Raw genomic sequence first — 21,806 nt, 5'->3', positions numbered from 1 at the left:
ATACTGATCCTATATTTATGGAGAATTCTGATTTTTTGTTTATCACAGAATTTTTGCATTAATTTTCATTTATTTAAATATTGCATTAGAATATTATGTATCTTGATCGCTGAGCTTTCTGGTGTCCCCTATAAATTCTGCACCCAAGACAAGGACCCCCACTTAATCCCCCTAGTCCAGGCCCTGCTAACCAGGATGGCAGTGGTTAGGGAAATAAAGTGATATATCCCCTCCTCTCAAAATGTTGATTTGGGGGTGAGGGGGGATATTCACAGTTATGTTTACGTCTAGTTATCGTCCCTGGGCAACCAACAACCATCATTTTGGCTCTGGTTTGGCTGTAGTCTCAATTAGAAGGCATTTCCTAAATCCCAAAATGGAAAAGTTGTCTTTTTGTTAATTCTGTCTGAAGGTATCATATTATCAAAATCCATTACATCTTAAAGAAAAAAAGAAAAGAGCCTAGTTAGGAAAACTCATGCAGTTCAATTCATCAAAAGTTTCTCCTTCCACGGTAGTTTCCTCTGCTTCTTTCCCTGTTAGTCTTGGCAGGAGAGGGCCTGTGAGGTTTCTTCCGGTATTCCACCTTTGTCCATCCTCCCTCACTGACTTTGGTCTCCTCTTCACTGGCTCTTAAGTCAGTCTCAGGATGTAAAGGCATCCCGGGTATGGTCCTGGGTCGATGGCAGTCATTTGGGCTTCTCTTGAAGTCAGGTGACTGCTGAGCATTGAGCGCCGACTGAGAAACACTGTAGAATTTTCCAGAATACCTTTCTCGTGAGTGTGTGGAATGAGGACTCTTCCCACTGTACCTTCCCCTAGGAGAAGAATTGAGTGATACGCTCCCACGATCATATTTGTTCTTGTTTCTACCTGAGTATCGACCCCTCTCTAAAGAGTGGTCAGTTGGAAGACTGGAAAAGCCACTGTCTCTAGAGTTGAGATGTAGAGAAGAGAAGTTTTTGGTCAGTCCATACTGAGTAGGAGAGGAGCTTCTGGATTGGTTTATGGGTGTGATCTGTTGATACTTAATGGGCACCTGGGTCCGTCTTACAGCAGCAGCATAGGAATCCTGGTCATTGAAATAGGGGAAGAATTGTGACCCCAGAATGGGATTGCTCTGGGAACGCTGTAATGAAGTATTGGATGCAATCTGCCGCAACCTCAGAGTGTCCAGCCACTGGCGATCAGCACCTGCAGAGGAAATGGAAATGAGCCTCTTTTAAGCCACAGCAAAGCTGCCTGCCTAATTCATAATCCTGTCTCAAGATAATTCAGGCCTCCTTGGGATGCTCCCAGCTTTACCATTCATAGAAATTCTAGGCTAGGTATAAGGACATTTCCTTTATTATTATAAATAGTTCTTAAAAAATAAGGACATTTGCACTAAATGAGTATGTGCTATAGGCTTGGCCTCATTCCAGAGGCTTTACTTACGTGATCTCATTCACTCCTCGCCAAGGTCTCAGGATAAGTACAAATGATCTAACTCTGTAAACTAGGAGACTGAAGCTTGGGAAGTCTGGTAACTTGCCCAAGGTCACTCAGCTAATAATTCCAGGTCCTTCTGCATCTAAATCCCATCTTCTTCCCGCTAAGCCATGTCATCACTTCTAGAAATTGCTGTTTGCATGTGTTTGGATGGTAGGGGCATGTTCAGCAAATGAAAGGTTTTTTGCCAGCAGGCACTTTCATTAACCCTCAAGAACCCTAAATGCAGATGAAAGAAATTGGGTTCCAGTGGTTGAGACAGCTGGGGATTGTCTGGAAAAAAGACAGCTCACATCTCCAGAGGAGAGATTCTGAGGTTCAGGAATAAGAAATGGGTTTTTTGTTTGTTTCTTTGGTTTTTGGTTTTTTTTTTTCCCCATGAAAAATGAAGCTCCGTGGCCAACAGGAAAAGAAGGTGAAAGAAAGTGGTCAATAAACAGGAACCATTTAGTAAGCTCTATTTCCCTGAATAAGCAAGTCACACCTGGGATCTCTTCTGCCTTCTGCAGGGCCTGAGTCATCTTGCCCACATCCTGAGTTCCCTCCTGGTCTTCCCTGAGCGACGCTTGCCATGCTTGTCACACGGAGCTTCTGGAGAGGAACAGAGCGTGCCCACTTCTCGCTCCAGCAAGCAGCCCCCCTCACTGCCCTGCACAGGTGACCACACCTCAGAGGTGAGTGACTTGTCCCGATGCTGGTGACCTGTGTCCAGACACTCCTCACAGCCTTACCCAACCATAGGGCCTTCTTGCCTTCCCCTTGACTCCTCTGAAATTGTAGCTTCTGACAGAGCCCTGATTTTGTTCAGTGTTCAACCCCCTCATGGAGCCATGTGCACTGGCTGAACACATTCTGGCTCTAGTGGCAGACTTTGATTGACCTGAGCCAGATGCAGTGATGTTGTGGGGGAGGAGTGGACACACATCTTAGTTTCTGGCCAGAGCAACCTGAGAGATCATCTGCTGGGAGTGTGTAGGCAAGTCCTTGTCACCCTTCAGTGTGAGAGCAGGAAAGGCATCGGCCCCTCATGTCCTCTGCCCATTGCCATATCTTTACATGATGGCTATGAATGTGGAGGAGCTGGGCCACAGGCAAAGGCGACAGCCTGAGAAGGGCTGAGTGGAAAGAAGCAAAGGTTTGTTCCTTGTCCTTTAATGTGGGCAAACCAGCCGCTCTTACTGCGTCTGAGCCCAGCCTGCTTCTGGACTTCTACAGAAGACAGCACATTTTATTAGAGTTAAAACCCATGGTTTTAGCACATTAGAATGCCTACATGGCTGGTCCCTACCCCAGTAGGGACTCATGGGGTCTGTGGTTGGGCTTGAGAATTTGCATTTCCTTTTGTTTTTAAAATTTTTTTAAATTATCTATTTGACAGAGAGAGATCACAAGTAGGCAGAGAGGCAGGCAGAGAGAGAGGAAGGGAAGCAGGTTCCCTGCCAAGCAGAGACCCCGATGTGGGGCTTGATCTCAGGACCCTGAGATCATGCTGAGCCGAAGACAGAGGTCTTAACCCCTTGAGCCACCCAGGCACCCCAAGAGAATTTGTATTTCTAACAAGTTCCTATTGGTCCTGAGACGGCTGTTCCTGGGATTACACTTTGGTCCATTTGGGAGGAAGTCAGTGGAAGTTGAATTTTCTGTTAAGAAATAATACCCAAACTGATCCAGGTGGTATCCTTTGAGTTTGCATGTCAAAAGGGAAAAAGAAATAGGAGGGAGAAGGAAGGGAGGCAAACTAGCTAAAACTAGGGAGCCAGATGGGGGGTCCCTCCCAAAGGGAGGTCACTCTCTCCTTTTGTCCTGCAACCTCTCCTGTTAATCATAATCAGAGGGAAAGGTTGAGCCAAAGCCATTCCACTGGGAAATTGAAGCGTATTGACCATTCCTAATGCTCTTAGAGAAATAATTTGCTTTCTCCCAAAAGACTTAGATTACAGAGAGGTACAAGACACTTGTTAGACCTCTGCCCATTGTCCTCTTTGGGGAATGTCCCTAGTTTGTCTCCACCCACATGGCGCCAGTTTAGTGTACCACCTGCCACCCCCAACCTCGCCACGGGATACCGCCACCTATCACCACCTCCTTCTGCTGACAGTAAATTGGTCCAGGCTTGGACAAAAACAACAAACAGGTCTTACTCTGGGGAATCTGGAATTGGGACTGATAAACTATTTGGTGATTCTCAAAGTGGTAGAATTTAAACTCTGTGAACTTGGAGGCAGAGGGCACCTACTTTGTGTCATGTGGGTTGGGAAACAAAACCAGCTTTTAGTAAAAGAGAAAAATACAGCAGAGGTGGAGACAGAAGACCCCCCCACAGATTTCACAAGAGTGTTGCAGGGATCCAATAGGATCGTGGCTAATAAAGTCCTACAGAAGTAAAATGTGCCCTACAAATGTTACTTCACTGGGAGAGGGACATTAATTATAAAAAGAAGTCCTTTTAAAGGCATGATAGGAAACATGCAAGACAAGATGGTTGAATTAGCAAATAAAAGAACTTAAAAATGCAGTGTTCTGTGCTGGGGAGACTCAACACCTATTACATGGGTTAGTCATGTGTAGAAACAGCATGCCTTAAAGAGTGTGTGAAAATGTGGGGCGCCTGGGTGGCTCAGTGGGTTAAGCCGCTGCCTTCGGCTCAGGTCATGATCCCAGGTCCTGGGTTCAAGCCCCGCATCGGGCTTTCTGTTCAGCGGGGAGCCTGCTTCCTCCTCTCTCTCTGCCTGCCTCTCTGCCTACTTGTGATTTCTCTCTGTCAAATAAATAAATAAAATTTAAAAAAAAAAAAAAAGAGTGTGTGAAAATGTGTTTTGTGGCTGAGAAGGCTTGGTAGAAACTCCTGTTCAGCCATTGTGGCCAGAATGTCTTTTCACAATTCACTGAGAAAGAAAAGAACCAAATCAACTGTGTTGACAAAGGCAGGCAGGTCCAGCATGCTGTCAGAAATGTATTGGTGAGTTGTGAGTACTGCCCAGGCTTCTGGGCCCCCGGCTGGTGGTCATAGAAGGCCCGGTGCGCTTGACAAGCTAGTCCTACAGTAGAGGACACTTTAGTTAGGTTCTCAAAACTCAGTAACCCTAGCCATAGGGGCATTTTATTTTCCATGCTGCCAAAGAACCTTCTGATGTGGCTTTTCAGGTGCGTTTTCTTATTGGGAAAAACAATGCGCTGATCAGAAAACACGTACTTCTGGTTCATTGGCAGGTGTATTTCTCATGGTAAAAAATGAATTGCATGGGGGTTTATGCATCCAACTCTCATGCGTCTGTCAGCTTGTCATAGTCCCGCAGAGCCTGTCTCTGGGTTGTACTGAGTTTCTGGACCTGCAAAGGTGAAGGTCAGGACCTCTTCCCTGAATCTACCTAATAATGACCAATTTAACAGCAAGTCAGCTGGCCTTCCCCTATGTAATTTCTAATCTGTTTCAGTATAGCATCTGTAATTAGTGTCACCACGCTCCATCATACACATTTCATGTTTTCTCTTTCTCTATCCTTCCTTACCTTTTTTTCTCCCTCTCCTCCTCCCCTTCCTTCTTCCCTCTTTTCCCCCATCATTCTTCTGCTCTGATGTATCCATCCTGTCCAGGTCTCAAGAAATTGCCCCAATGATACCACTGGCTTCATAGGAATGTTTGCTGGACCCCACAAGATTCATATCGCTGTCTATAGTTTTGGAAACTAAATTTATGCATGTGTATAAATATACATATATATTCTTATTTACCAATATAACATAATCATTAATTTTCATCTTTTATTATAGCTATCCAAATACTGAAATTTCTTGTGATATGCTCACTTATAAGTCCATAAATACTACTGGTGCATATCGTCTGTTTATAAAACCAATATTCTAAAAATAAAAGAAGGAAGTCTTATATTAGAAATCTATGTCTATTCACAGGCTGGCACTTATCCCGGGTATGAGAATTTGATATTCAAGTTTTTGGAGTCTAGCACACATCTAACTTACTTGAGTCAGACCTGCTTCTAGAGTTGCCCTCTGAGTTGAGGAGTAATGTCTGAATGGCAAGTTGGACAGCTTTCACTTCATCCTGAGGTTTCGTTCGGCTCCACTGAATTGAGTGGACATGCTTCGTGCTCTTTGGAGCTCGGACATCACTCTGATAAATGAGAGAGAGAGAGAAACTCATGACCGAATGCTCATGTTTATTTTATAGGAAGAAAAGAAAATCAGGTTATCATGTCATTTGAGTTCACTCCTTAGAACACTATTATCATAATGCCCTATGTGAGGTATTTGTACAGTTGGCCTAAATATGGTACAATTATGTAACCACTTTAGTCCTTAGCGGATTACAGAGTAGTTCAACGTGGTTGTCTTCCCTCAGAATGTATTCTATTTGGCAAATCTCAACTTACCTTTTTGTTTACCGAGAAACAAAAAGTGATTTCTTCTGTTTAAGGTACTTGAAGACAGGTCTGAAAACATAAACATCTGACCACTATTTTGCCCACAACTGCCTCAGATCATCCGGGTAACTGGGTGACTGTGGGCAGCGTGGTGGACTAATTATCCCCACAGAGAATGCACAGTAACAGGTGCAAAAGTGAGACAGGGCAGGGAGTTAAGAATAGTGCCTAGAAAAAGGAGAGGACATCAGATCCAAGACATACCACCTTCTCGTTCTGAAACCCTTCATCACCAGGTGTCATGAATCAGGTTCAAGAGCCTCTCAGGTTTCATTATGGTTGTGAAAATATGTTTAAAAAAACTCTGAAGTGACCATTACAAACACAAGTAGCACATCATCACAGACCATGAGGAGGAGGAGGAAGGAGAAGAAAGAGAAAAGAAGAAAACAATTGAGTGTGGTTTGTCTCTACAACTAAGGCAGGCAGAGATGAAATCTGGCTGTTAGAACTGTCCAGTTGCTAAAGAGAAGGCTTGTCCTGCACAGCGGGGACGGGTCAACAGATTCCAGAATAGCCTAGAGTCCAATCAACAGCTCTCATTAAGTTTTGTGTCCTACAGGCAACATTTGGACAATTACTGCTGTGCTGCTCGTCACTTTCCAGCATCAGGTCACCCCGGGCAAGAGGAGTGGCCCGGCTTTGGATTTGTAATGCCAAATCCAAGCCAAGCTGGCAACTCAGAAGACCGTCACAGCGCAGCAGTGCGTGGAGTCCCATCCGAGACCAATTTCCTTCATCTTACTGCTGGGAAGAGTGGGAACTGCATTCACAGTTAGAGAACCCGGCTGTGACGCCACTGATGGTCACTGACTACCCTAACCACAGGACTTTTTCCATCTCTCTGAGCCAGTTTTCCCTAGCTGCCGAATGAAGCTAATGCTGCCTGTCTCTCAGTACTGATGCAAGGTTAATGCGAGAAAACAGGTGTAAGCTTCTGTTATAGTGCCTAGGTTGTGGTGAACCCTTACGAAATGTTTCCTGAATGAGTAACTGAGGGAAAGAATGAAACACATGTCCTTTGGAGGGCAGATACATGCTAATATATCCATGTGTGACAAGACTCTGTGCTTTACTTCTTCCCCTCCACCGTGTTTCTGCAGGGTTTCTACCTTGTAAAGTGGGTGTCCCACCAGCCATGAAGATATTGCTAATGTTAAAAATGTAATCACGTTACTTTAAGCAGTAGAGTGCTTAAAACACCCCATTGGCTTCCTGTTGTGTTTTAGTAAATCCAGACTCCTCACTGTGACCCCGTGAAGCTCTCTGACTCCACCTGCCTATCCCCTTGTCATTGTCCTCTGTGCCTCAGGACCTTGAGCTTGCCTTCCTCTGCTGCCTTTTCTTGCTGCCTCTTCCTCCTCAGAGGAAAGGCCTACCCTAACCACCCAGTCTTATGTCCCAAGTCTCACTATTTTCTGGTTACCACTTAACCACTCTCTACATATTTGTCACCTACTTATTATCAGTCTCCTCCCACTGGAATATAAACCTCAAGAGAGAATATAGATTTAGTCTATACTAATCCTAGAATAGGAACTGTCAGTAGGTATTTGCTAAATGTATGAATTTTAATTTAACTTTTTTAAAGATTTTATTTATTTATTTGACAGAAAGAGATCATAAGTAGGCAGAGAGAGAGGGGGAAGCAGGCTTCCCACCAAGCAGAGAGCCTGATGCGGGGCTCAGTCCGAGGGCCCTGAAATCATGACCTGAGCCGAAGGCAGAGGCCCAACCCATTGAGCCACCCAGGTGCCCCTAATTTAATTTTTTTAAAAAAAGATTTATTTGGCATAGATAGAGGAAACACAAGCAGGGGGATTGTGAGAGGGAAAAGCAGGTCTCCCCCTCAGCAGGGAGCTCAATGCAGGGCTCTGTCTCAAAACCCTGGGATCATGACCTGAGCTGAAGGCAGACACCTAACAGCTGAGCCCACCCAGGTGTCCCAAATTTTAATTTTAATAGCATATTTTCTTTAAGTGTCAGTTTTTCTATTTTTCTATATATAAAATCTATAGAATCTGTTTTTGATGATCGATCTCCTGCCTGCCAGGTGATGGTAGAAGTTGTGCTCCATCCTTGTGACGAATCATTGATCTATCCTCACCCCTAAACTCTAAGCACCAAGAAGGCAAAACACTGTTTTGGTCACTGTTTGGTCTCTCCCAGTTCCTAACATGTTATGTCTCATGTAGAAGAAGTTCAGTCATTAACTGACGAATGGACGAATTACTCCCTGAATCTTTATCGGGTGATAATATCCTGTTCTCTTTGCCTACCAACATTTTGTTAGAGTAATTATGTTAATCTTCCCATATTCATGTTTCTTAAATAGTTTCTCTTCCAATTTTAAGCCCTGGGAGGAAGCAAATAAATTCCCACTGAGAAACTGATGGTAAAGCCACCAGCACCCCATCCCTCCCCAACACCAAGCTTACCTCATAGGTGACAGTGCATTCTACAGTCTGATTTTCCATTATTCCTACAGTCCACTTCTCCATTACAAATGGGGGCTGAAAAACAAAAGTTAGGATGGTGTAGAGCCTGCCCTGCTACAGCGTATATCTTTGAGGCTAGCTGCGCCATATGCAATTGGCAAATAGAGCATAATGACAGATTATCGTGAAAGTCCTGTTGTTTGTTCACATGTGATGACTCACAACAGGCTGACGTTTTGGATGTTGGTTTTCATAAGACCTCTTTTTCTATAATTATAAACAATCTTAGTGCCACAGTCTTCTCTTCTCTGGTATATCACTCAATCTTATCATTAGGCCATTATTCCTGCTAATGTTTTACAGTATCTGTAGAAAGCTTTCTCATGTTTAAGAGAAAGCCTTAACAATTTAGACCCCAATGTGCCTTCCTTGAGTGCAAGCAGTAGCTGAGCTAGGGGCTTCAACAGTTCCTCGGCTTTTCCCTGTTTCTGGCTATTCAGCCGCCAGGCTGTGTGTGCAGATGAAACTGTGGCAACATTTCTCCCACTGTATTAAAACAAAGGATTCATGAAGAAGCCTGCGCCTTTCAGGGGAGAATATGTCACCCCAAAACATGTCGCTGTGGCATATGTATTGTTTTTAGCTAAAGGCCATCAAAACCCAGCAGCCTCAAGGAAAACTTTTACCTCTCCTGTAACTGCCTAGAAGAATTTAGATAGGGCACCTGGCCGAGAAAGAGAGCTATTATCAGAGATAACTTTTTATCTAAAAGACCTATCTGCATGGCTCGGCAAGCTTCTAATTATCAAACATCTGCTCTTCTTATCTTCCTGTGAATTGCCTTCCTCCCCTTTGAAGCCCCAGGCCCCTGGCTCATTCCTCAGTTCAGAATGGCACATAAGCCCCAACTGCCTGCCCTGCCCTTGAGTCTCCTATCTTTGGGGCTCCTGTGTGTACAAAATTAAATTCTTCTCCTGCTAATCTGTCTTAGGTCACTTTAATTAGCAGACCAGCCAAAGAACTTAGAGGGGTAGAAGGAAACATTTTCACCCTGACACCTTGGATCCTACTTTAGTTTTGATGAAAATGGTCTTTATTGTAAGTGAATCTCCACTCTCTTAACCACCCTCCACCCCTTCATTCTAGCTTTAAGGTTACAAATGACCAACTGGGCTTGAGATGGGTACAAAGCACATGCAGTAGAGATTTAACAGGGCCTTTTTTTTTCTTTTCTTTTTAAAATGAGGATTGTTAGGATGCTGTTGGTGTTAAAAAGTTCTACAGATTTTGAATGGTCTGCCCCAATCCTATTTTTCCTACAACCCCGGTTAATATTGGTATATGATGTTGCAGAAGATGTGTTTCTTTGGGAGTGCATATGTGGCATTATACCAGAAACACCTGTATTTGGGTTTACAACTCTACCCTGTCATTTTTGCTGTGAGCAGATTCCTTCTGTTAGCAGGCAAGGACTAGGATCTTGCTTTTTAAATGGCATAGGTTGGGGGGTACAGAGCAAGCATCTGTCCGGTCTTCAAGACATCATAATATGTCCCAACAAAATCAGGGAAAGTTAAAACCAGAGCATAACCTTTACAGATAAATAACACCACTGAAATAACTCCTAGTGACTCAGAAGATTCCAACAATGAATATCAAATCAATCGACTTGATGAATATACTTGTAAATTAAAAGGACTTGGATGCTTAGCAATCTTATGCTTAGGACGGAACACATTTGCAAGTCTAATGCTGTGGCTTTGAAGACTCTTCACTTCCCCACTTGTGTTTGCACCCAGGTTCTTCTTTGCTACAAACCCCATTTTCTGCACTGAAACCAAATACACTGTTCATAGTATACTTAAGAATGGTTTATGTGAAGTTTTGAGTGAATGTCCAATGGATATCATGGTTATTTGCCTGAGTTGTTGACCTTCTACTATTGAAGTCTCATCTGTGTTTTTTCAGTATTAGTGGCACAGAACTGGATTTTTTTTCCCCATTTTGAGGAGAAGCTAAGCATTTCTCTGAGTCTGTCTTCTGTGTTTTAATGCATGTACTTCTACCACTGAGGTATTCTCTGGCCAGAGGTGTGAACTCAAAGAAGCCAAGAAGACATCAACACATGCCTCATGACTAACCTCCCCTTGGTCCTTCAAGAAATGGAAGACAACCAAGAAGGCTTTCCACCTTCCAAGTTTTTCAAAGTTTAAAATGACCCCAAAGTTGAAGTAAATATTTTCATGATGCCATTTTCTTTCCTTTAGTAAGTGATGGAGTAAGTGTAAAGAATAAGGAAGAAAAATTTTTTTTAAAAATTAAAGGACACTTTTTTGGTAGTACTTTTTAGTTCACACAGCATAAGTGGAATTTTAACAAAAAACTATTATGATCTCAATCTGCTAAATAAAATGTGCCTTTCAACAGCCAGCTTGAGGCCGAGCTGATGTGAACGTTGACAAGCACAAAAGCACACTGCTGGGGGATTTTAATGTCTTTGTTTGATATCTGTGAATTCAAAAAAGCTTTTAAGCCGTAAATAGAACCCTACCTTTGTCATCTTTAAAATCTCTGCATCAGGTAGGTTAGTGTTGAATGTCACATCTTTGATATAGGTTATTGCAATTTCATCCCCATCCATCTCCATATACATTTTCCACTTACAATCCTGGAATTAAAAGCAGAATTATAGAAATTTCAGAAAGCGAAACCATTTGTTTTAGTCTCAGTCTCATTTATAACACATGAAATTCTCTGAATGAAATATTACAAAAGTTTTTTTTTCCTTTTTTTGAGAAAAGGACATGATATTACATCTCTTTATATATCTAAATAATTCCCAGTTAGTGCAGTCGTGAGACATAATTCATCAGTGTACATGTTCTATCATGTGAGTTACAAACTCAAAATCCTAAAGGAGCCAGGCAGATAATAAAAATGAGTGAAGCCAGGCAATTTCATTATAGAGCCCTAAATTGTAATCTTTCAAAGTAGACCCACTTAATTTACATATTAAACATTCTTGGAATATTTTTTCATTCACACAAAGAAATGTGGACTTCCCATTTTGAAATATAAGGCCCTCTTAGATCTAACTTTCACTTTTTCAGTATTGATAGTAATATGGGCTCAAGAAGTAGTTCACTTTCCTCTTAACAGGAAGGAAAACTGCAAATGTGGTAGATAGTGACTGATAACTGGCCCCTGTGTTGGGGAATTATGGAAGGGTTAGGATTCTGGGGGTCTAAAGCACATCTGCCCTAAAGGGACAGCCACCACTCAGCTTCTGTTGATTGTCCCCACGTGGGAATATGAGCTCAGTCTTGCTAGGTCCTTTGAGGTTTCATGAAAAGCTGGACATCTGGATTTTTACATGAAGCCTCTAGATTTTTTTAAATGATGTTAATTAAACTTTCAGTAAAACCATTCTATATTGAAAAAGTGCCCTACATCCTTAGTCGGGGAATGTGAATTAAAATGTCACCACAATGAGGGGCGCCTGGGTGGCTCAGTGGGTTAGGCCTCTGCCTTTGGCTCAGGTCATGATCTCAGGGTCCTGGGATCAAGCCCCGCATCGGGGTCTCTACTCAGCAGGGAGGCTGCTTGCCCCTCTCTCTGCCTGCCTCTCTGCCTACTTGTGATCTCTCTGTCAAATAAATAAATAAAATCTTAAAAAAAATAAAAAATAAAATGTCACCAAAATGAGATGACACCAAATGGCTAAGATTGATAACATCAAATATTGGCCAGGATTTGGAGCTACTGGATTGCTGGTAGAAGTGAAAATGATACAATCATTTTGGGGAGAGTTTTGGCAATTTATTATAAACATATATCTGTATGTATAAATATAACATCTATTTGATGACCATAAATTCAAGTCCTAGGTATTTATCCAAGAGGAATAAAAAAGTCTTAGTGTTGTTCTGAGCAGCTTTATCATAATAGCTACCACCACTGCCCACCGCGCCCCCCCCCCCAACCACTGCCCCGGCCCAGCAAAGTGTTGAAACAGACCAAGTGTTCATCCTTAGGAGAATGGATGAACCATGATGATAATAAAATGGAATGTTACTCAGCAATAAAAAGGAACAAACCACTGATGCATGCAACAACACAGATCAATCTCAGAAACAGGACAGTGAGTGAAAGAAGTCTCCTACAAAAGAAGAACATACTAAGGATTCTATTTAGATGACATTCTAGAACAGAGAAAACCAATCCATGGTAGAAAACATTCAGAAAAGGGATTGCTTCTGCAGATGGGGATTGACTGAGAAGGGACATGGCGAGACTTTCTGGGGGTGCTACTACTCTGTTTATAGGGGTTTGGGTTACAGAGGCATACACACATGTCAAAACTCAGTGAATGTATACTTAAGATGTGTGTACTTATTGAACTCTAGCATTCTGAAGTGTTTAGGAGGAAATATACTGATGTCTGCAGATTACTCTGAAATGCATCAAAAATAAGGATTGATATACAGCTAGAGTGATAGATTGACAGGCAATAATGCAAGCAGAATAAATGTTAATGGCTGAATATAGAAGGTGGGTACAGGAAGATCCCTTATAAATACTTTTTCTTTGCTCTATGAATAATAATAAAAACGTGGGGGGACAAACACTGTGTGTGCAATTCAAAGAAAATATAAGCTACGTCTTTGCACCAAACTGGACCCCTGGGCCATAAATTCACCTTTGCTCATGTTATTTGAAGAATGAAGGATTCTGAGAGGTTAAGGACAATGTACTGAGCGCCCTACATGCTGAAACTGGAAAACGCTCTCGTAGGAGTAGACCTGGAATATCTCCTGAGCAAGCTCAGACAAAATTATTGCAGAAAAACACTAACAAAGAGGCTGTTGAAAAACCTATTGGCTTCAACAGAAGGCTGGGGTAGCTCAGTGTTGTACGAAAGCTTCTAGACAAATTGCAGAACCAAGCAGAGCCCATGCCTGAGGGAGTGACCCTCTTTGCCCAGCCACATTCACAAGATGGAGAGCCAATTAGTGAAGGAAAAAGGCTATTCAACAATGTGAAAACCGAGCTCTTGGCCTATATAAGTCAAATGAGTCGTTCAGAATGGACAAATCTCTCAGTATTGCTTTGTTTTGGAGCCACTGCTCCCCTGGCAACATGGGCCCCAAGATAAATGGGCAGGATAATGGCCGTTTGGAGTCATGATTGCTCTTCTCTGAAATGGCAAGAGCCTCCTCATGCAGTGCTAGAGTAAAAAGCCTTAGAAAAGATGAATTTTACTGGTATCTTCTTCTTTTGCCTGTCCAGTTTTGGAATGAAGCGAGTCAAATCAAATGAAAGATCCCAGGTTGTGTGGAAATGGCCAATCCCCTCTGCTCCACTCTCCTAGTCATAGCCCAAGAACTCTCGTGACCTCAGGCCCACCATCACCCCTCCTGCGCGCATGCTCAGAGCAGCTCTCTGTGGCGAAGGGGCTGACAGGTGGGAACTCCTATTTGCCGACCGCTTCATCTGCTCCAGGCATGCTGCTGGATACTTACCTGGCACTCTCTTGTGTGATACCCACAGTAATCCTACAAGTTAGGTTTGCTCTCCCTTTAGGGGAGGAAAAATGAGGCTCAGATAAATAAGGAACTTTACTGGGGCTTCCTGGCCAGTAAGTGGTAGAGGTGGGATTATAATACTAACAGCATAAGGCTGCCTGGCTCCAAAGTTGGAGGGGTGGGTGGCAGGTTACACACTGGATGGTTCTCAGAGCTCCACCATGGGACCAGCCATCAGCAACAGGCAAGTGGGAGAAGGACCAAGGAAGACTTTACAACCGAAAAAGCAAGTGGCGGCAACAGGTCCTCCCCTACGGCAACTGCTTCCCTGGTCCTCAGAGTCCAACTTGGAAAAACAAGGATCCCCCTAACAGGGTGACAGACCTTTTACTTTTCAAATGTTTCTCTTTTCTGAAAGAAAGGCTTTTACCTGAACCATAAAAGATAGTGCGGAAGCAATAAAACGATACTCAAAGGCATTATAAGCCAAGGTGGAGGGGGCATTATCCATTTCATTAAATTACAAGGCTGGGTGGGAAAGGAAAAGAATATGCAGTGTTCACCTAAATTATTAACTTCATCTGTCAGTGCCCTGATATAATTGCTAGTTGTTTTGTTGTTGTTGTTGTTGTTGTTGTTGTTGTTTTTCAGGGCATCTAGGATTTCATCATTGCCTGGTTAAGAAAAGTAACCCACAAATAAAGACATGGAATTCTTTGAATTCTGCTCCATTTCTTCTCACCCTCAGGTATCCCACTGGGTCATTAAGTTGTCAATGAGCACTGCTCACAACTACTAGGATTTGAGCAAGGTACTGAGTTCCACAGGACTGTCCTGTCTCCAACTGAGACAGGACACCATGTAATGAGTTCTTGACCAGCCGATCACTGAAAATGTTTTAGTAACAGTAAAGTGAATTAAATCATCGGTAACATCACTAAAAGTAACAATTCTGCCTATTTATGAGCCTAATATGCAATCTTACATGCAAAATTGCTACCTTTTCCATTTCTTGGTAGTGGGATGGACCAGGTAGTGGGAATGTGGGGTCGGATTTAAAAACCATTCACTTTTACCAGGGTGAACTATCGATTTTGGTTGATGTGAGTGATAGAAATGTGGGTATTGATTTTGGAATCGGGAACATTCAAGAGTCACTGTGGACGTCTGGAGAATAACTCTCAATCCTGACAGACAATTCTGTATTCTCAGAGCCCATGGGGGCCTCAACAGACTCCTTTTCCAAAACCATTTCACCCCTGGCAGTCTGAAATGGCATTTGGAATTGGCCAGCACTTTAAATCGGATTTAAAGTGCTGATGATGATTGTTAGATATAAATAATATAGAAAAGGAGTCCACAGTAAGCCGTTACTAGGGCCATAGCAGGGCATGAGGTGAAAGAGGACGCCTGGACATCCAGCTCCCTGAACTGGAATCCCAGTTTCGTCACTCCCCACCCCGCAACCTTAGCCAATATACAACCTGTTTGAATCTCAGTTTTTTTTTTTTACACACAAGCAGGTTGTTGTGTTGTGTGAGGGTGAAGGGAGGTAAGGTGAATAAAGTACTCAGCACAGGGCCAGAGCCAAATGAGGAAGCTTGGGAAGGAGCAATAATTACTTTTGTTACCAATATTAGTCCCCAACACAGCTCCAGTATAGTTAATCAGACTAGCCGGCCCACTGTCCAGCAACCGTCTAAGACTGGGACTGGGCCAGAGTCGAGTGCGCTTTGACAGGCAGGATGGTGCGGTGTGTTTAGAAAAGCGATCTGGCCAGAGCAGGCAGGCTGGGTCAGAGTATCTTACTTGGGCAGGAGTTTGGGGATCCAGAGGGTACTGAAGAAATCTGGTGGCTGGGAATTACCAGTGTTGCAAAAAAGAAGAAGCTGTGGCCAGTGGCAAATTAACAAAGACCGTCCTATGAAATAAATAGAAGAGGGAAGAAGTGTGTATCTTCTGACATAGATGGGTTATATAACACCAGTTCCGCCCTTTCCTGCTTCCACAGATCCTGATGCAGCCCTACCAGGAGGAACCAGGGGATATCTGGAGGAAAATGGCTATGACATGTGGTTGACAGCCCGAGAGCCCTGTCTTGTCGAGAGAGAGAAGGTAATTCGAGCAAGATCGCATAGACAGCAAGCCCTGGTGTTCAGACTTGATCCTAGGTGGTCTCTTGCTGCTGTAATGAGCAGGTTTCCAAACCCTCAGTCTTTTCTGAACCTTGAACTTTCCCTTGTTATGGGTTGAGGGAAATAAGAATCACGGTACAGACGAGTTCCACCTTCCAGAGTCAACAAACAGTCCAGATTATCTTGGCGAATTGCTTTGTTATATGTCCATGGCAGAGGCCAAAATACCGATTCTCTGATAAGTCCAACATAGCTGATTTTTCCTCCCTTATTGACAAAGATCCTTATTCAAAGCGCAGATGCTGCCATTCCACTGTCTGCTCCTTTCCTTGATTTATCTGGCCAGTATTTGGAATCACCAACACTTTCCTCCAGCCCTGGCTTAGGCTGTGTGGCTAGGCATGACTTCCACTCTCCAAACCTGAAACAACCCGCTCTCACCCAGTTGCACAAGCAGATGGTGGGGACAGGTCCGACTACTGTGGATTTTTATTTCATAGCTAGATTTCCACCTAAGAGAACACTCTCGCTATTCAAATCTGTACCTTGAGGCACATCTCGAGGGAATGCTACTAATCAGGAAAAAGGTGCTGGGGCAGGAGCAGTGCTGGGCCCTGGGACAGCACTGGAACAGCAGAAAATGGCCATCCAAACCTTTCCACTAACTGGATTGTCTGCCTCTCCGTGCAGATCTATGAGAATTGAATAGAATTGTGTTGGGAAGAGCAGAGTTTTTGCATTTGAAACTGATGAAAAAAATGACAGTGCTGTTGGGTGCCCAGGATATGCACTATTTATCTGGGCAGCCACTGAAATACCTGGATAATTTTAGAAGCAAGTGTGGTTAATGGAGGAGCAGAAAGCATTCCATTTGTACCACTTCTGCATTGCCAATTATGTTAAAAAATTTTCTGAATTAAGATTACTGGCCAAGTAAAACAGAAACTCTTAACTCTGTGAAGATGAAATCCTAAACAACACTCAGTTAATGCTAGATTAAGTATCTCTTTGTGAGAAATCACTATTACATTCTTTGCAAGCTGTTTAAAATTCTTTGGAGTTCCAAGCCAGTGCAAGTGATGCCAAACATAGACATCCCTTCTCCCTCCCACGACAAAAAAAAAAAAAAAAAAAAAAAAAAAAAAGGGAGGGAGTACAAAGAAATGATCCATATAGAGGTAAATTTTACAGATAGCAAAAGGGATTGAAGATAGCACAGAAACTAACTTTAAATATTGTTTCAAGTTCTAGGCAGTTCAGAGACAACAGTCGATAGCTCACTCTTTCTTACAAATATGAGTGCTGTAGGTATCTCTTAAAAGAATCTAGGGCCAAGATTATTCAGGATATTTCAGAGGGAAATAGACCTCACATTAGGCTTCCAGGCTCCTACAGATCACTTCTACCTGAAGATTACAGACAAAAAAATTCTGATGTATTTTTTTATTGAGGTGGTGTATACTTTGCAAACAAAAAATGCACCGATTTTTAAGTGCACCAGTCAATGAATTTTGACAACTGTATGCACCAGCGTAACCATCTAAACAAACTAGATATTCCCACTGGCCTAGAAAGTCTCCTTATGTCCCTTCCCAGTGGAGGTTCCCCGCACAAGTGGTGGTGTCTCCTCCTTCCCATTTCTATCACCATAGACTCATTTTGCCTGCTCTAGAAACCTGACCAAGTTGGAACTTGACAGTAAGCATCTCTATTCATTTGGCTTCTTTCACTTGGCATGGTGGTTTTGAGATTTGTCCACGTTCCTTAATCCTTGCGGCCTTACCCTGTTGTAGATAGCCCTATCTCCATTTTACATTAGTAGACTGAGGCTCAGAAAAGTGCAGAGATTGGCGGCAAGGTCGCTTAGCTGCGCCGGGGCCGGAATTTAGGTCCTGGGCATGCCTAGTCTAATGGTAAAGACACTGAGTTTTATTAAAATCCCATCTCGGTCTCTCCCCACCCTCCCCACCCCCCCAACGGATGGAGAAAAAGCCAAATCACCAGAGATGGCTTAGGATTCGAGCAGAGAGGCCCCTCCACCTTAGAAAGGCCTGTACGGAGGGGACATTTTAAAAACATAAAATAGAGGTCGGAATAAACTTTTTAAGATTCAAGAGGGGGAGAACGGGAAACAGTTTCCTAGCAGGTGACTGTTGGACAACATGAGAAGTACCGTAAGATGAAATAAAAATGCGGCACAACTGTTGGTCATGCTGGTATTAAAAGTAGTAAGATGTTGATGATTTAGGCCTCCGAAGGCTCCTTTACACGCGTCGCTATTATGCAGCTCAGCTGTGGGGACCTGCTGTTTGAAAGGCAGGAGAGTGGAACATCCCGTGAGAGCACCTGGGCTCTTTATCATTACGGATAAGCCCGCTACTCCCTATTTTATTATGCTGCCTTTAAAAAAGGAGATAATGCAAGTACGGTTAATTTGCTTCTCTTCTTTATCTGTCCGGTGTCGTGACCCCTGGCGGCTTTGTCCCACGAGATCTGTTTTGCAACCCCAAAAGAAACCCGCAAGAAGCTCTCCCTAAAAATTCCATTAATAACCTCTTTCAGCGTGTATAGGTTGCAGGGTCTGGAACTAAGAATGTTTTAATCTGTTCGGCAAAACAATGTCTCATAATGATGTACAAGACTATTGCTGCACTGATGAAGAATCATACATAATTCAGCACCTTTCACTTGGCACCACTGTGATGTCCTCATTAGCCGTGGCTCACAGTGTCTGTCAGATGGTGTCCATGCGAACGCAGGCATTATATTGTCTTTGAGATGTGCAGCTGCTTCCATGACACTGCCAGTATATAAAAACATGACGCCGGTTTGTTTTATTTAGTGCTCAACCTTCCAGTTTGTAAAAACAAGGCTGACACAGAGCCTGACATGAGGCAGGGAAAATAATTAGCTCTCATTTTCTCAGCCTTCTATTTCCTTCTCCCCGCTGTGTTCTCTTTCCACTAAACCACCACATGTCAGTCGGAATGGGAGGCAATTAGCGGGCTCATTTCAGTCCCCACAACTGTGCTGAAAAGAAAGTATTTATGATGGCACAATGAACAGCTGAAAGATTAAATAACATTTGCCTTTTGAAAAGAAAATGACTTCTAGCTAAATGGGCAATTTTTGATTATTCTCAAACAAGCTTAGAGTAGTTGGTTTTTAAAATACAAGAAAGGAAAATGAGTCATTTTTAGGTGAAAGAATCAAATAAAACTTGACACAGTAATGCAAATAACTGATGTTTTATTGCAAAATATGTAAATGCGTTATACCCTTAACAATGGCTTGTGTCTAAGGTCAGGGCGGATTGGTGCCAACTAGACACCAGTAGAGATAAGGTTGTTAGATTGCCTTTTGGGGGCTCGTGATTGGAGTCATGTACGAAAAAGGGACTTTAGGGATGATGTTAAAATAAAGTGAAAGAAATCAAGTGAGACATACTTTCATATGATGCATTACATACTTGACTACCTGAAATGGTTCAGACGATAGCTGACATGTTTGGAAAGGGCTTTTTCATTTTAGGGTTGGTTTGTTTCTCACTATACAATTGGAAGGTACTAGGTATTTAGCTTGGGGGAAAAAAGTAAGTCTTGCTATTGATTTTTGACTAATTAATCTATTCTCAAGACTGGATTTCTTAACCAATATAGAAAGTGTTCTAGCTTACCTAATTACTGCATAAGGTTTTTTAAATGCTGGTAAATGGGCTGCAAATTGACTTTTATCCAGGACATTCAAAATATAAAAACAGTTCCTCTGACTGCTAACTTCTTCTCCTTTCCCATGACTTCAGAGGTGATGCCAAAAAGTATGACTTTTATAAAAAACAAAACAAAACAAAACAAAAACCAAAACAACAACACTGGCCTAGTTAGTAGGTGACATTTACCAGTTGAGCTGTTCTCAGCCCCAAATCCTGATATCCAGGATTGATATGGTTGTCGTACATCTTTGCGTTTCCGATGAAGTACTTTCAATTTCATTTCAAATTATCAGTCCCTGTTATAGTTGATTATTTTCAAGACCTAATTTTTGGTTCAGAAAACACAAGCTATTGTGAGTTATCAAGGTCTCCTCTCTGCGGTGATCCTCGATGGCTTTGCTTCTGAAAGCAAAGATGTCCTCTCTTAGGAACAACTGTGCCTGTCATCATGGAGTCAACAACCATAACTGTTGGAACATTTGAAAAAGACAATCACAGATTTAAATTTTGTTTCTCTATCTCCATGAGCCTACTCTCACCCATTACAGACCCAAATCCTGATTTTTGGTCCATACAATATGGTCAGTGTATCCATATGAACCAATGGCCACCCAAGGAAATCTGAGCCAACTATGGATTCACTAGGAAACTGGAGCTCTCTGTGAGCTCATTACACATATTATTACAGCTGGAAACCAACAATAATGTGTTTGTCACCTGGTGAAACCCATGCTTTATCCCGTATACTTCCTTGCTGTTCACTTTCTCAAAAGGAATCCGGGGTCTTGATTAAGAAGGCCACAAGTGATCCAGCTGTGTGCTGGAGCTCCCCTCACGAGCTGGTCGCTCACACCTCTTTCCAACTTCAAGTTCAGTGGCATCAGATCGGTAACTTGAAATTGGCCACCGTGAAGATATTTGTACCATAGAGATCTCCAAACACCACAAATCAGGGCTGTTTTCTCCCATTGGTAGACATTTTCTGGTGTGCCATTTCTACATGTGACTAGCAGTCCATCGGCAAGTACAGACTGAGCAGTTCCATTCTGGGTCTAGGCAGCGGCCTGACCCGTTTCGGGAAGTGTTGCCCCACAGCGATTAGAAACATGCAGCAAGTCACACAGCCCTATTCCGAGCTGCACTTGCTCCTTCGCAGTCAACTACAAGTTCTGTTTCTTATAGAACTCTGACACTGCAGGCTGATACACTGAGGCACACCAACGCGTATGTCTACATATGTTTTTTTCCCTGGAAAAATAGTTGATCATGGGAAATAAACTTCCTTACACTGCATTTGTAATAAATGCAAGATATATCAAAGTAAAGCACTGCATGTAGCGGTTCTGAAATTTACAAAGAGTGTTGGCTTTTTACTTCCTTACAAAATCCTTTTCTTTGTGCCCTGTTATTTTATTCATGTTTATCTATCCATTTATAAAAATTACACAATAGAGGAAAAAAACTCTATTTGACAGTTTTTTGATATTTACAGTACTCTGAGAAAGGGCCTGGAGATTCAATTAAGTTTATTAAATGCAACATTTTATACATGATCCACTAATAAAGGCCTAAAAGCACAATAGTAGGTGGCAAGTATTTGTAAAAAGCAGGGCTTCTAACCTCCAGGTGAAAGCACCAGAGAAGAACTATTGACTGATCAGCTTCTGGTGAGGTGTGGGAGAGGGGGCCCACGTGCTGCCTCTGCTGTGTGCAGAAGGAGCCAGAGAGGCAGGGGTAACGGAAAAAGGCTTCTGCTCTGATGGGGACCTCTATTTCGCTTCCACACCTTCAGAATGTTCCTCTTATTTTCTCTTCTGCATTCACTTGCTCCTTCAGAATTCCGCTCCAAAGAAAATCCAAAGTCACGGTCCTCTGGTAGGAAGTCCCGGGGTCCAGAAGCCTGTCTTTCTTTCGGGGTCCTTGGGAGCCTGGGTGTGGCTTCCCAGGCTCCTCCCCTGATTGTGGTGGCTGTCAACTCAGACCCACAGGTTTGTTTCCGTGCCTCGCTGGGGAGATGAGGGAATTAGGACTCAAGGGGCAAAGTCGGTGACTATCGGGCATGC

The 21,806-nt window shown here is 42.9% G+C and overlaps 1 protein-coding gene across 3 annotated transcripts in view; it reads right to left on the bottom strand.

Annotated features, from left to right (window-relative positions):
- Positions 1-348: 348 nt before the first annotated feature.
- MAP3K20 (mitogen-activated protein kinase kinase kinase 20) overlaps positions 349-21,806 on the bottom strand; it is a 179,804-nt gene continuing 158,346 nt past the window's right edge. For all 3 annotated transcript variants that reach the window (XM_047722186.1, XM_047722184.1, XM_047722185.1), the window contains exons 17-20: positions 10,923-11,039; positions 8,372-8,446; positions 5,473-5,623; positions 349-1,194 (exon numbers count right to left, since the gene is read on the bottom strand). In XM_047722186.1, coding sequence (XP_047578142.1) covers positions 494-1,194; positions 5,473-5,623; positions 8,372-8,446; positions 10,923-11,039 — 1,044 coding nt within the window. In that variant the 3' untranslated portion in view covers positions 349-493. The remainder of the gene's footprint in view (positions 1,195-5,472; positions 5,624-8,371; positions 8,447-10,922; positions 11,040-21,806) is intronic.

The sequence above is a fragment of the Lutra lutra genome, chromosome 3 (assembly GCF_902655055.1).
Source record: "Lutra lutra chromosome 3, mLutLut1.2, whole genome shotgun sequence".
Taxonomy (NCBI): Eukaryota; Metazoa; Chordata; class Mammalia; order Carnivora; family Mustelidae; genus Lutra; species Lutra lutra.
The sequence above is the reverse complement of the archived record's forward strand: the minus strand, read 5'-3'. Positions and strand labels throughout refer to the sequence as shown.